We start from the raw sequence: 13,553 nt of genomic DNA on the forward strand, positions 1-13,553 counted from the left end.
ATCACACAATAGCTATGCCAGTCAGCTTCCATGTGTAGACAAGGTATAGTAGTGACTGGTAAAGCTAAAGGCAGCATGGTGTGTGGTTTCATGCTCTAAGGCCTGGTCTACACCTAAAACATACACCAACCTCGCTACGTCCCTTCGGAGTGTGAAACGTTCATCCCTCAAGAGATGTAGTTAAGCCAACCTAAGCCCTGGTATAGACACTGGTAGGTCAATGGAAGAACCTAGCCGCCTCCTTGAGGGGGTTGATTAGTTACAGTGACTGAAAAACCCCTTCCACTATTGCAGTAAGTACGTACACTATACCACTTGCAGTGTAACCATAGCCTCAGTCAAGTCCTGTAAGGCATAGGTACCGCATGTCTCCGATATCATTGGCAGCTTCTTCACTGACACTCACCTGCCTCCCAGTCCTCTAGGCAGGGGGGACACTGCCAGGATCTTGGCACCTCTTTCTGTTCCTTCTTGGGACAGAAATTCATTGAGGTCTCTGCAAGCAGAGGAGACATGTTACAGGACTTGGAAGGAAGAGAAGAAGCCGGGTAGCTGATCTAAGAGTGAAACATGGTTGTCTACGTGGATCAGGGCTCAGTTCTGTTAGCCAGAGGCCCAGCATTACAAGGGGTCAGAGGCCATGTTTAACTGGAGATGCTCCTTAGTGAGGGAGATTTTCTGAACTCTCCTCAGAGCCAGGCTCAGGTCAGACTGAAGTGCGTCCAGGGTCTCTGCTCTCCTGTGGTGGCCCCAGCTCACTCCAGCCAGCTGGACAGCCTTTGTTCCCCAGGGCACAAGTTCATCCACCCCCAGGTTCCTGCCACACACAGAATGGGGAAGCCTTTAAAAGCCAAACAACTTGACAAGCTGAGAAGTGTTGGCTCCGACAAGCCTAGCTGGGAAGGCCAGAGAACTCCCCACAAGCACCCTGACATTACACAATGGGGCCAATATGGTTCCACTGCAATAAACAGGGCTCACGCAGAGCTGATACCATTGACCCTATGGGGCTCAGTACATGCACTGATCTCCAGAGTTCTCATTACAGCTGTGGGGCCAGGTTCTCATCACAGCTGGGACAGGAAAGCCAATTCCTGCCCAAGGAAATGTGAGTTTCCTGTCCCAAAGCAGGACAAGAAGTAAAAAACAACAACAACAAAAAATCCAACACCCCCCCCCCCCCAAAAAAAAAAGCTAGCCCCCCTCCCCCAATTGGGTTCAAGTGAAAATGTTTTGGTCTTGGACTATTTTAACTACAATTAGTTTCAAACTGTTATTTTGAACCGGAAACTGGATTTTCTTGTTTCAAGAGCCAACAGACTCAGATTTTCCAAGTTGCCGTGTCAAAGCCCAAAAAACCCTTTCCCACGAGGCGTTCATGGAGATCAGGGTTTTCTGACAAAAATGCTTCCTTGACATTCCCCACTGGCTCTCCTAAGCACCTAGTTAGCCATTCAGTAGGGCCCCCAACACCCTGAGCCTGGCATTGGGCACTTCAGAAATGCTGGCTCCTAGTGCTCTGCTCTCTGGATGCAGGTTTGCAGGCTGTCCCCCACTCCCTGTGGTCAGCAGCTCCCACCCCAGTGAGCAGACGGTAGACACCACGACTCTTCAGTGATGCCAGGTGACCTGCCCCCTGCTGTGCCAGGCAGTGAGCACTTCCCCCAGCTAGTCAGGAGGATACTTCCTTAGCCTGCTATGAACAGCTGGCTATGGACATTGGGGAGGGGAAGGGATTTCTAGCCAACTCCTGTAGAATCTGCTAATGAAGACAGGCTGGGCTTGTGCTGCTCTACACTGGGACTTCAGCCACTAGAGCAAACCCTGCATGTTCACAATTTATACCAGTGCAGCTAAGCCAGCACCTGCAGCCAATACCCAGCCCTGCGATGGTACAGAGGGATGTGCTGGGCAACAGCGCTCAGCCTTGCTCAGAGCAAGTGCACCTACAGTAGTTGTGAGCATACTCTGCACTCATCACATGAGCTACAGATTGCTCAGGGCTTGCGTTGGTGTCCAGAGCAAGACGCCCTTGTCCAGACTCCCTTGCAGTCTCCCTAGGCTGGGGCAGGTCACGTCGGTAGCACACCTGCTTTAATACATGTATGCTCCTGCTGACTACTGGCTCCCTCCCCCAAGCTTACCACTGAACAGCTCTGGCACCCTGTCCGTGCAGGTGGAGATGTGCAGCTGGAGCTCTTGCTTTGGGACTCTGTGGCGAGCATTGTAGGGGCACGTGGCCAGCTCTTTGGCTCTTTTCTTGTTATTCTGGAAGAGAAGCCACAAGATGCCACTATGCAGAGACAGCAGGGAGGTACTGCCGTGGCCTCTGCTCAGTGCTTATAAGGGGAGGCAGCTGACAGTATCTCTAGGGATGCATCAGAGCCAGAAGACTGGCGAGCTGGAAACAAAGCGTTGACTTGCCGAGTGCTTAGTGAGAGAGCACCACTCAGTATGTCTACACACTGCAGCTGGGAGCAAGCCTCCCGCCTGGACAGATGGGCTTGAGCTAGTGGTGCTCAAAGTAGTGTGCTAAAAATAGCAGTGTGGATGCTATAGTGGGGACTGGAGCTTGGACTCAAACCTACAGAGAGAAGTGGGCTTAAGAGCCCAAGCCACAACATCCACATTGCTATTTTTAGCCACACTAGCTCAAGCCCCACTACTCTGGCCCAGGTAGATGAGCTTAGGAGACTCTCCCCTAGCTGCTGCATAGACATACCTGTACATGCAGGGAATCTGGGGCATCTGCAGCAGTGCTGAATTTCTTGGACTTGATTCTTGGTTGCTCCAGCCCTGTCCAGGAAGAGGTGGGGAGTGGTGGGGAATGGTCTTCAGGCTACCTTAGCTCTCCCTAGACTTGGGCTGAGCAGCTCCTGCCCTTGCTGCTGCAAATTAGAGCAACCTTTGGGCTGCTCTACTTCTCATGGCCCTGGGCAGCAGAGCCTAGCTATAGCACAGCTACTCTAGCTACACCCAATGCAGCCACAACCTGTCCCCTATGTCGGGCATGGAGCAGGGCTAGCTTGGAGCCAGCACCCAACCCAGAGAAGCCCCTTTACAGGATGTTTTCCCAGGAGACCATTTCCACATACTTCAGGCCCCTTTGTGCAGCCAGAGTAACCTAAAGGGACATTAGTGTAACCTCACTAAGGCACTGGAGCCCCTTAGTGACACAGGGCAGGCCTGGATCTAAGTTGCCTTGAAGTTCAGGAGCTTTTGGAGCCTGGGTGTCTCCAAGGGTTAACTCTGCAGTGAAGACATAACTCAAGTGATCAGCAGTTGAGCTGGCCTAGCCCAGGTAAACAGCCAGACCATAGAGCCCTGCCCAAGCTGCTGGGGCCACACTCACTCATGCAAGGCTCAGACTTTTTCGGGGGTGGGGGCAGCCCACAGAGGAGGGAGAGGAGGTGTAGCTGCTGGCTCTCAGCTGAGCTGCTCTGATGTTTTCCCCCAGTGAATTGTAGGAAGGCATGAAAGGACTATCAGGTTCAGTCTGGGTCTTCAGTGCAGAGTGGGCAGATTACCAAGAGAGGCAATCAGACTCCCTCCTACTCCAGCAGGGGTCAGCTAACCCAGGTGTGAAGCACCTCCACACATGGGCCAGAGGGTTTGTGGGGATGGACAGAAGCCAGGGTAGGGGCAATACCTGAGTTAACTGGGCAGTTAAGAGAAGCCCCAAATGCGAGTTTCACATAAACGTAGGTCTGGAAGGGACCTATGGAAGGTCATCTAGTCTGTCCCCTGCATAGAGTCAGGGCCAACTGTTATCTAGCCCATCCCAGGTGTTTATCTAACCTGTTCTTAAAAGTCTCCCTAGATGATCCCTAAATCTCCCTTGCTGCAATATAAGCCCATTATTTCTTGTTCAGTCCTCAGTGGATAAGGAGAGTAGATCACTCTGCTCTTTATAACAAATTTTACCTACTTCAAGACCTATTAGCCACCCCGACTAAACAAACTCAATTTTTTCAATTGTTCCTTATAGGTCATGTTTAGACCTTTAGTCACTTTTGTTGTTCTCCTCTGGACTGTCTCCAATTTGTCTACATCTCCCTGGAGTGAGAGGCCTAGAACGGGACACAATACTCCAGCTCAGGCATTATTAATGTTGAATACAGGTGAAGAATTACTTCTTTTGTCTTACAACACTCCTGCCATTACATCCCAGAATAATGTTTGCTTTTTTGCAATAGTAGTACATTGTGACTCATTTAGTCTGTGATCCACTATAAACCCCAGATCCTTTTCTGCAGTGCTCCTTCCTAGGCAGTCATTTCCCATTTTGTGTTTGCACTGGAGGCAGAGGAAAATAGTTTGCAGGGAACAGAGACAGGTGGCCATCTCCCCTCTGGGCACCTCAGACTCTGTCCCACTGGGTAGCTTGCTCTTACCTCTTTACATTTGACCAAGTGGTAGGGGAACCTGGAGGCTCGGATCTGGTGGTTTTTGTCATAGGGGCATGGGATGAGCCGCTCAGGATCCATCACACCTGCATAACAGAAGGCACACAATACACAGTGAGGCTAGAAAGAGGGGTAGGCTGCCTGGGGTGATACCTTCATTGGCCTTGGGGAAGGGCCAGTGAGAAATCAAGATCCTGAGACTCACTGTCCCCTTTCCTTTGGGCACTGGGAGAGGGTCAACCCAGGAACCCAAGTGAGGGGCCAGCCACCCCCTTACATTAAGGCTAGACCTTAGGTAACTGAAGGCCAGCAGCATCCTCCTAGCGTCACATTTGCAGGAGCTGGGGTGTTAGACACCAGGCTCCATAGATTCAAGGCAAGGGCCACAAGCCTTGGTAGTATTGCCCACCTGCCATGGGGATGGCACAGGAGCTGGCAAAGCGATCCCAGACACGCTGGCAGGCAGGCAAGGTTGGGAGAATGATTTTCACCAAGAGATATTGACACTTCAGCTGGCACCCAGCTGGGGATGCACACAGCTGTTGAAGCGCAAGGGCTTGTCTACACTACAGGGTCTATAGCAGTGGCTTTGAACCTGCAGGGCCCAATAAGCCCAGAGCTGCAGCCTATATGACATCCTCAGGGCCATACAGGTAGTACTGGATGCAGCCCACATAAACACATTGTGGGCCACACATGTGGCCCATGATGGTAAATAGGTTGAGAACCACTGGTCTACAGCAGTGTAGCCACAATGCTGTAATTATGCTGGCATAACGTCATAGCTCAGACACAGCCTACACAGAGATGGGCTCCTCCTGTCACTGCAGGAAAGCCACCTCCTCCAGCACCTTAGCTGCAGCCACCTCAGTTAAGTGTAGGCCAGGCCTCAGTCTTCAGTGTGTCGCCAAGTGATGAATGTTTACAGAGCGTTAAGTGCTGCTTTCTGCATGGGAAGGACGCCCGAGTGTTCTTCAGAGACACCCGGTGGGGCTCAGCCCTAATGTGTGTGCAAAGCATCAAGAGAATTCTGCTCCATTTGAGCAATGTTGCTTGGCTACACTGGGAAGCTGACTGGCAGGACTAGTCTAATGGTATACCATTATAGCTATGCCAGTCAATGACCCTCTCTCCCCAACATAATAAATACCTCATTCTTTCAGAGTGCTCTGCAGCATTTTACAGATAGGGAATGGAGGCACACAAAAGGGAAGTGACTTGCTCAAGGTCACCCAACAGGCCAGTGACGGAACTGGGAAAGGAGTCCAGGTCTGTGGAGTCCCAGTTCAGTGCTCTATCCCCCCTCCCACAATTATCTGAGGATAAAGCAAAGGCTCTGGCAAAAACTTTTAGTTTTTTATTCGGGGGGGGGGGGGATTTCCTTCCACAGACAAGCTCGAGCAGTAGATTTGCCTCTGGACACAGCCATGAAAGTAGCACCAACAAGACCCATGCTGCTTACAGAGGGCCAGACCTGTCTTGTGAATCATGCTGTCATCTCATAGCAGTGTAAAGCCAGCACACATTGCCATCCTGGGCTAGTCACATCAATGCCTGGGGCCAGGCAAGGCAGATCAGGTCCCCAGTGCCTTACAGCAGTGGCTCTCAACCAGGGGTCTGGGGCCCCCTGGGGGGAGGGGGGGGCGACAAGCAGGGCTGGTATTAGACTTGCTGGCACTCAAAGCCAAAGCTCCTCTGCAGGGGGATGAAGTCAGGGGCTCCAAGCCCTGCCAACTAGGGCTAAAGCTGAAGCCTGAGCAACTTGGCTTCACAGGACACCGGGCCCTGGGCAGCTGCCCTGCTCGCTACCCCCTAATGCTGGTCTTGGCTTTTATATGCTGAAAAACAGTTGTGGTACAAGAGGGCTGTGGAGTTTAATAGGATGTTGTCAGGGCCTCGGAAAGAAAACATTCAGAACTGGTGAGGTCACATCTGGAGTACTGCATCCAGTTTTGGGCCCCCCCACGGCAGAAGGGATATGGACAAATTGGTGAGAGTCCAGCGGAGGGCAACGAAAATGATTAGAGGGCTGGGGCACATGACTTATGAGGAGATGCTGAGGGAACTGGGCTTATTTAGTCTGAAGAGAAGAGTGAGGGGGAATTTGATAGGAGCCTTCAACTACCTGAAGTGGGGTTCCAAAGAGGCTGGAGCTAGGCCAGGGGTGGACAAACTTTCTGGCCTCAGGGCCAGATCGGGGAAGAGAAGTTGTATGGTGTGCCATGAATGCTCACAAAATTGGGGGTGCAGGAGGGGGTGAGGGCTCTGGTTGAGGTGCAGGATCTGGGGTGGGATTGAAGGGTTTGGAGAGCAGGAGGAGGATCAGGGCTGGGGCATGGGGAGAGGCTCAGGGGTACAGGCTCCAGGCAGCATTTACCTCAAGCAGCTCCCAGAAGCAGTAGCATGTCCCCTCTCCAGCTCCTACAGAGAGGTGCGGCCAGGCAGCTCTGCTGCCCAGAGGGCCGGCTCTAGGCACCAGCCTAGCAAGCAGGTGCCTGGGGTGGCAAACAGGAAAGGGCGGCACTGCAGCAGCTTTCGGAGGCACGCCAGCGACAGCTCCTCCGCTTCCCTCTTCGGCGGCATTTTCCTTTGCTGCTTGAGGCGGCAAAAAACGTACAGCCGGCCCTGGCTGCACACTGCCCCATTGGCAGGCACTGCCCCTGCAGCTCACATTGGAGTGCTGGAGGGGGCCACTGGAACGTGTAAGGAGCTGGAGCGGGGTCATGCCCTGGCTTCCAGGAGCCCCGTGGCACAGCCCTTGGTCTAGCACCCTAGCTGGAGCAGGGCAAGCCCCAGACCCCGCTCCCCAGCAGGAGCTCGCACGCCCACTTAAAACAGATCATGGGCCAGCCTGTGGGCCATAGTTTGCCCACCCCTGAGCTAGGCTGTTCTCAGTGGTGGCAGGTGACAGAACGAGGAGTAATGGTCTCAGGTTGCAGTGGGGGAGGTCTCGGTTGGATATTAGGAAAAACTATTTCACTAGGAAGGTGGTGAAGCACTGGAATGGGTTACCTAGGGAGGTGGTAAAAAGAAAAGAGACTAACCAATTTATTTGAGCATAAGCTTTCCTGAGCTACAGCTCAATTCATCGGAAAATACAGTGAGGCGATTTATATACACAGAGAACATGAAACAATGTGTGTTTATCATGCACACTATAAGGAGAACTTGTGGCACCTTAGAGACTAACCAATTTGAGCATGAGCTTTCGTGAGCTACAGCACGGCATGCATCCGATGAAGTGAGCTGTAGCTCACGAAAGCTCATGCTCAAATAAATTGGTTAGTCTCTAAGGTGCCACAAGTACTCCTTTTCTTTTTGCGAATACAGACTAACACGGCTGCTACTCTGAAAACTGTAAGGAGAGTAATCACTTAAGATGAGCTATTACCAGCAGGAGAGTGGGGAGAAAACCCTGTGTAGTGATAATCAAGGTGGGCCATTTCCAGCAGTTAACACAAACGTCTGAGGAACAGGGTGGGTGGGGGAGGGGAGAAGAGAGAATAAACATGGGGAAATAGTTTTACTTTGTGTAATGACTCAACCACTCCCAGTCTCTATTCAAGCCTAAATTCTGTGAGTATATATAAATCTCCTCACTGTATTTTCCACTGAATGCATCCGATGAAGTGAGCTGTAGCTCACAAAAAGCTTATACTCAAATAAATTGGTTAGTCTCTAAGGTGCCACAAGTCCTCCTTTTCTTTTTGCAAATACAGACTAACACAGCTGCTACTCTAAAACCTAGGGAGGTGGTGAAATCGCCATCCTTAGAGGTTTTTAAGGCCTGGCTTAACAAAGCCCTGGCTGGGATTATTTAGTTGGTGTTGGTCCTGCTTGTAGTAGGGGGTTAGACTAGATGACCTCCTGAGGTCCCTTCCAATCCTAACCTTCTATGAACCCCTGCCTTAGAGTCAGCACAAGGACCTGGCTCATAGAGCTAAGCAGCCCAGCACACATACTGCAGCATTACAGCCACAAAATGTAGACAACATTGCACTGCTCCATTGCCCAGCTCCAAGCACTTTGAGATACATAGTGTTTTGGCTCAGTAGAAACCCTAGGTATTGTGGTTATCACAGCTTCAACAGGCTAAGGTAGCTAGAAAGCCTCCCACTGAGTATTTTGTAAGTGCCTTTGCTAGCTCTCTACCCCCTTCCCAGGATATCAACTCAAGCTGCGACACCACTCAGCTCAGAAGCTAGGTTGCTTTTAGTTTTTTCGATTCCCATTTCCCATTTTCCTCAGGTTTCCACAGCAGCTACTTTCCCTCCCAGCCCCTAACCCCCTGAGTAAAGAGAGGCCAACATTGGAGCTAGAAGCCAGACACCAACTAAAAAATCCCAGACAGACAGTCTCTTTAAGGCTAATTTTAGGCACCAAACCCTGATCTTACTCTACCATAACTCTTCCCACAGAGTCTTGTCTGTACTCACCACTGCACAGAAAGTCCTTCTCTAGCAGTTATGTCCTGACCAGCCAGCCCTGTTCTTCTCAGTAAGCAGTGTTCAGCCCCTTTTATAGGCCACTTATTTAGCACAGGTGAGGGCAAATTCCTACCTTATCTCTCAGATAAAAGCCTCCCTTCAATCTATTCCCAAGTATGAAAACAAGCTCCCTCTGGTGGTGGCTATGGCTGGCTTATATGGCTCCTTACTTGGCTCAGCCTGGGGGTCCCTGTGCAGAGATGGGGCCCTGCTGTTCCCATGGAATCAAGGCCAAACAGTTGCATGGTTTAAGTTCTGGAACTGGGTGCAGGGGCCACTGAGGGCCTGGCCAACGGCAAAGGAGCTTTCAGAATGCTCAGTGACATCATCCTATACAAGCTGCGTGGTGTACACGGACAACACGGGGGAGCCTTAATGCCAGCTTGGGCTGGGGCTTGGGTGCTCCCCTTGTTCAGTAGGGCTGTGCTGGGTCAGTGCCTGGATGGGAGACCCCTGAGGATGCTGAGGACTCCGGAGCTGGTGGTTTCCCTAGAGAGCCCTGGTGGGTGCCATGCTGGGAACCTGACACTTGCAATTGTGATAGATTCCAAGGGAATGCAAGTCGATCCTGGGATCCTAAGCTATTGAAAATCTGTCTCCCTAGTTTCAGAGTAACAGCCGTGTTAGTCTGTCTTTGCAAAAAGAAAAGGAGTACTTGTGGCACCTTAGAGACTAACCAATTTATTTGAGCATGAGCTTTCGTGAGCTACAGCTCACTTCATCGGATGCATACCGTGGAAACTGCAGCAGACTTTATATACACACAGAGATCATAAAACAATACCCCCTCCCACCCCACTGTCCTGCTGGTAAGTGCCTCTTGGGCTCAGCAAGCGAGTCAGGCAGGCTGCAATGCCCAGTGGGGAGAGCACTGGCCTGGGACTTGGGAGTTCTCAGACCTGGCTTCTATTCCCTGGCCTGCTGTGTGACTTAGGTAAATTGCTTGCCCTCTGTTTCCCCACCCACTCTGTGCCTGTCCTGTCCACTATGAACCCCCTGTGGCAGGGATGTCTCTTGCTCTGTGTTTGTGTAGCGCCTGGCATGACAGGGCCCTAATTTTGGTTGGGCCCCTAGGTGTTCTTGTGACGTATGCCATGATCAACTGGCCAGTGAGCCACTGTGTGTGGTGATATTGATGGTGGGAGGTGCCAGAGAGTCCTTGCTAGAGGCTCATTCATCTCCTTATCCCCCAACATGCAAATGGCAATGGAAGATTCTCGCACTGCCCCGCAAACAGCTCAGCTCAGTCTTCATCTCTTTCCTGGCACTGCCAGCCAGGAGGCCAGTTAGGGCCCATGGCGAAGTGGGGACAGTCTGTAATATTTTTATGACTCCTACCTATACTGCGGTTTCCCTCTGTACTTTGCGTTGCTATTCAGTGGGTGCAAAAGAGTTAAGTCACTGTCTGGGATGGAAGGATGGGTCCTTAAGGAACTGGTGGGAACCCACCCATATAACAGAGAATCTGAAAAGACAATGGAAGCCCCAAGGGCTGAACAATTGACACCACAGTTTTCAGAGTAACAGCCGTGTTAGTCTGTATTCGCAAAAAGAACAGGAGGACTTGTGGCACCTTAGAGACTAACCAATTTAGAAGTTCAGGCAGGCAGTATGTGAACTCAGGGTGGCTCTGCCTGAAGACAAAGGACTAATCTCCAGTAAGAGGTGGAGGAAGGGAATCAGAGCTGGCTTTTGGAAGAGGCTGGCTTGCTCTCACCTGGGTCAAACTGAGTGAGCCAGAATCACAACTGGCATCCTGAGCACTTGGCTGGTGGATTGCTCTGGCTTGGCCAGATGGACACTTTCTTTAACTTTATTTCTCTCTGCTGGCCGAAGGACTTCCCATGCTGGGTTCCAGTTCACTAAAAGACCCTGATCTGTTTTGAAAAGCTGCTGATGTCGCTTCAGATCCTCCCTGAGGGCACTGTGCCCTGAAGCAGACAATGTCAGTACAAGCCTCCGGCAGGGGTCTGGCTTGGCTGGTTTCTCTGTGTGGAGCCAAGGAGAGAGACAAGGATCAAGTTTTGGAGTCGTGGAGGCCATGGGCCTGGCCCTGTGGAACTGTGCGGGTCCATGGGGCCAGGCACACTACCAGGGTTACTCCCAAGGGACAGGTTACAGGCGGCCATAGACCCTGTGAATCGGCAACAGGGCCACTAGGAATTAGACTGACCCTCACCCACCCCCATACACAGCTCAGGGCAATGACTTTCTGTGGCTGTGAGGCTGCCCACATCGTGAGAGGGAGCTGTCTGGTAGGAGCAGGTAAGATCCAAGGCTAGAGCATGGTGTTCTAACCTGATTAGGCCTCACACACAGGCAGTTTATGACCCACTCAGGTGTCCTAGTAGAGGGGGCACTCTTGAGGCAGTGAGCTAGGCCTCAGAACCTGCACAAGAGGCCACAATCCTCCACGAGGCCAGTCAGTTCCCCCAGAGGCATTTGTTCCTGGGAGAGTTTCCTTCTTTAAAAAAGAAAAGGAGTACTTGTGGCACCTTAGAGACTAACCAATTTATTTGAGCATGAGCTTTCGTGAGCTACAGATGCACCGGATGTATCCGATGAAGTGAGCTGTAGCTCACGAAAGCTTATGCTCAAATAAATTGGTTAGTCTCTAAGGTGCCACAAGTACTCCTCTTCTTTTTGCGAATACAGACTAACACGGCTGTTACTCTGAAACCTTTCCTTCTTTAGACTGCCCCCCGGGCAGCTCTCCCATCCATCCCACAGACTGGAAACATCTTGTCCCCAGGTTCCCTGGCTCCATTGTGACTGTAGTGTGGTGGATGGACCCTTGTCTAGCACCCTTCATTTGGAAGGTTTCCAGGTTTCTCAAAGTGCGGGAGTGTCCCTTGCTAGGGGGCAAAGCAGGAGCTGGAGAGCGCCAGGAGTTATCACAATTGTTCCCTAGAATTTCCATCAAAATGTCATGGACACCAAGTCAGATGTCTTACAGAAGTGTAAATCTGTTACATTAACACTATTACCTTAATCAACCAACCTTGTAATCTCATCAAAAAGCTATCAAGTAGTTTGACAGGATCTGTTTTCCATAAACCCTTGCTGATTTGCATTAACTACATAATGGTCCTTTAATTTGTTATTAATCGAGTCCTGTATCAGCTGCTCATGGCCCTGGTTGTCTGTGGCCTTGTACTTCAAGCCATCATTCAGGGCCAGGCCCATGCCACATGGGTGACATGCATTGCCAGATCAGGGCAGGGCACCAGAACGGAGGTGGGCGGGGGGGGGCAAGAGGCCTGGCCTGTCCACTTTTCACCAGGGGCCTGGCCCTCTGCCCCTCCTCTTCCCTGCAAGGCCCCACCTCCCAGCCAGGCAGGAAGTGGAGCCCAGCCCAGGGAGCCTGGGCAATGTGGGGAGGCACGGATTTTTTACTTGCCCTGGGTAGGGGGCCCACGGGGTGGGGACATAGGATGGGGGCTCCCTGGCCCAGCCTGGCTGTGACTTGGCTGGGGGGGAAGGGCTTTGGGGAAGAGAATGGTGTGGCCACAAAGGGGGCAGGGCCTCATCCCCCCCCCCCCCCCCCCGCCACTTCTAGGCAGAATCTGTCGCCCCTGGATCAGGGTGTTGGTGTTTTCACTTGTTTTGCACTGGTGTGAATGGCAGGGGGCACTGAGCAGTGAGCCCTGCACCCCTGGGTCCAGCTCAGGCCCCGCTCGGCCGCGGGCTGATGGCGAATGTTCAGGGGCTGTCAAACAGCCGGGGTTTGGCAAGAACAGAGCAGACGGCTGCTCTGGGTGATGGGGGTTGCCACAGAGCATTGAGGCCCTGCTGAGTCCCCGCCCTTGAGCCCAGCCCAGGAAGCCACAGCCTAAAAGGGGAAGCTGCTGTCGGCGCTTGGGGAAGTGTCGCTGCGGGGTGAAGCTCGGCTCTGCGATGGCTTCGAGTGCCTGGACCAATCAGTGGGATCCCTGCTGTCCCCCCCCCCCCCACAGCCGAAAAGGAAGCGCCAATCGGAGGAGCAGCAGCAATGCCGCCCCCTCCCCCGCAGCGCAGACCTGCCATTTTGGTGGCTTGGTGCCTGTCGGGTGTGTAGCCGTTGGGAGGCCTGGCCGCCTCCTTCCAGTGGGTTATTGGGTGTGGAGCAGGGGTGAGAGCTCACCTGGGGAGATGTCTCTGCCCTCCATCTACCAGCACAAGTTCGCGGAGAAGCTGACGATCCTCAATGACAGGGGGAAGGGCGTCCTCATCCGCATATACAACATCAAGAAGGTGGGTGTGGCCGACCTGCGGGGTTGCATGGGGGGGAGAGGGGGGCTGAGTTTGCACCAGCCTTACCTTTGGCTTGATTGGGAAAGGATGGTTCTTCCGTGATCAGAGCAGGGGGCTGGGTGCCGGCATGCCTTCATTCCTGGTCCAGGGAGGAGAGTGGGGTTTAGTGGTTAGAGCAGGGTGCGTGGGAGCCAGGATGCCAGGACTCTACTTCTGGCCCAGCGACCAGAGTGGGGTCTAGCGGTTAGAGCAGGAAGAGGTGGTCAGGAGTCCCAGTGCTGCTGGACTTGTTCTAGGACTTACGGGAAGTTGGTTTCTTTCACTGTCCCATGGGCTAACAGCTCCTTCGTGGCAGCTGTGAGGGCTCATTCCTGAGGGAAGGGAGGGGGGTTCGGATTGGAATCCAGCCTAAGGTTCAGCTGAGGAC

General features: G+C 52.5%; 2 protein-coding genes across 5 annotated transcripts in view; one reads left to right on the forward strand and one right to left on the reverse strand.

Annotated features, from left to right (window-relative positions):
- Positions 1 to 13,553, forward strand: part of NCKAP1L (NCK associated protein 1 like) — a 123,434-nt gene that overhangs the window by 38,399 nt on the left and 71,482 nt on the right. Inside the window, exon 1 of one of the 2 annotated variants that reach the window (XM_048834427.2) lies at positions 13,003 to 13,126. The exons of the other annotated variant lie outside the window; for it this stretch is intronic. Within the exon in view, the coding sequence (XP_048690384.2) occupies positions 13,025 to 13,126 (102 nt within the window). The 5' untranslated portion in view covers positions 13,003 to 13,024. Of the gene's footprint in view, positions 1 to 13,002; positions 13,127 to 13,553 lie in introns of those variants that run through there. 2 annotated transcript variants of the gene reach the window in all.
- The window catches only part of LOC125629128 (gametocyte-specific factor 1), a 41,393-nt gene that overhangs the window by 9,651 nt on the left and 18,189 nt on the right, over positions 1 to 13,553 (reverse strand). The window contains exons 3-6 of one of the 3 annotated variants that reach the window (XM_048834432.2): positions 13,193 to 13,265; positions 4,395 to 4,492; positions 2,145 to 2,268; positions 407 to 496 (exon numbers count right to left, since the gene is read on the reverse strand). In XM_048834432.2, coding sequence (XP_048690389.2) covers positions 407 to 496; positions 2,145 to 2,268; positions 4,395 to 4,487 — 307 coding nt within the window. In that variant the 5' untranslated portion in view covers positions 4,488 to 4,492; positions 13,193 to 13,265. Of the gene's footprint in view, positions 1 to 406; positions 497 to 2,144; positions 2,269 to 4,394; positions 4,493 to 8,842; positions 8,943 to 13,016; positions 13,126 to 13,192; positions 13,266 to 13,553 lie in introns of those variants that run through there. The other 2 variants (XM_048834431.2, XM_048834433.2) reach the window with 2 other exon arrangements.

The sequence above is a fragment of the Caretta caretta genome, chromosome 20, assembly GCF_965140235.1.
Source record: "Caretta caretta isolate rCarCar2 chromosome 20, rCarCar1.hap1, whole genome shotgun sequence".
Classification (NCBI taxonomy): Eukaryota; Metazoa; Chordata; order Testudines; family Cheloniidae; genus Caretta; species Caretta caretta.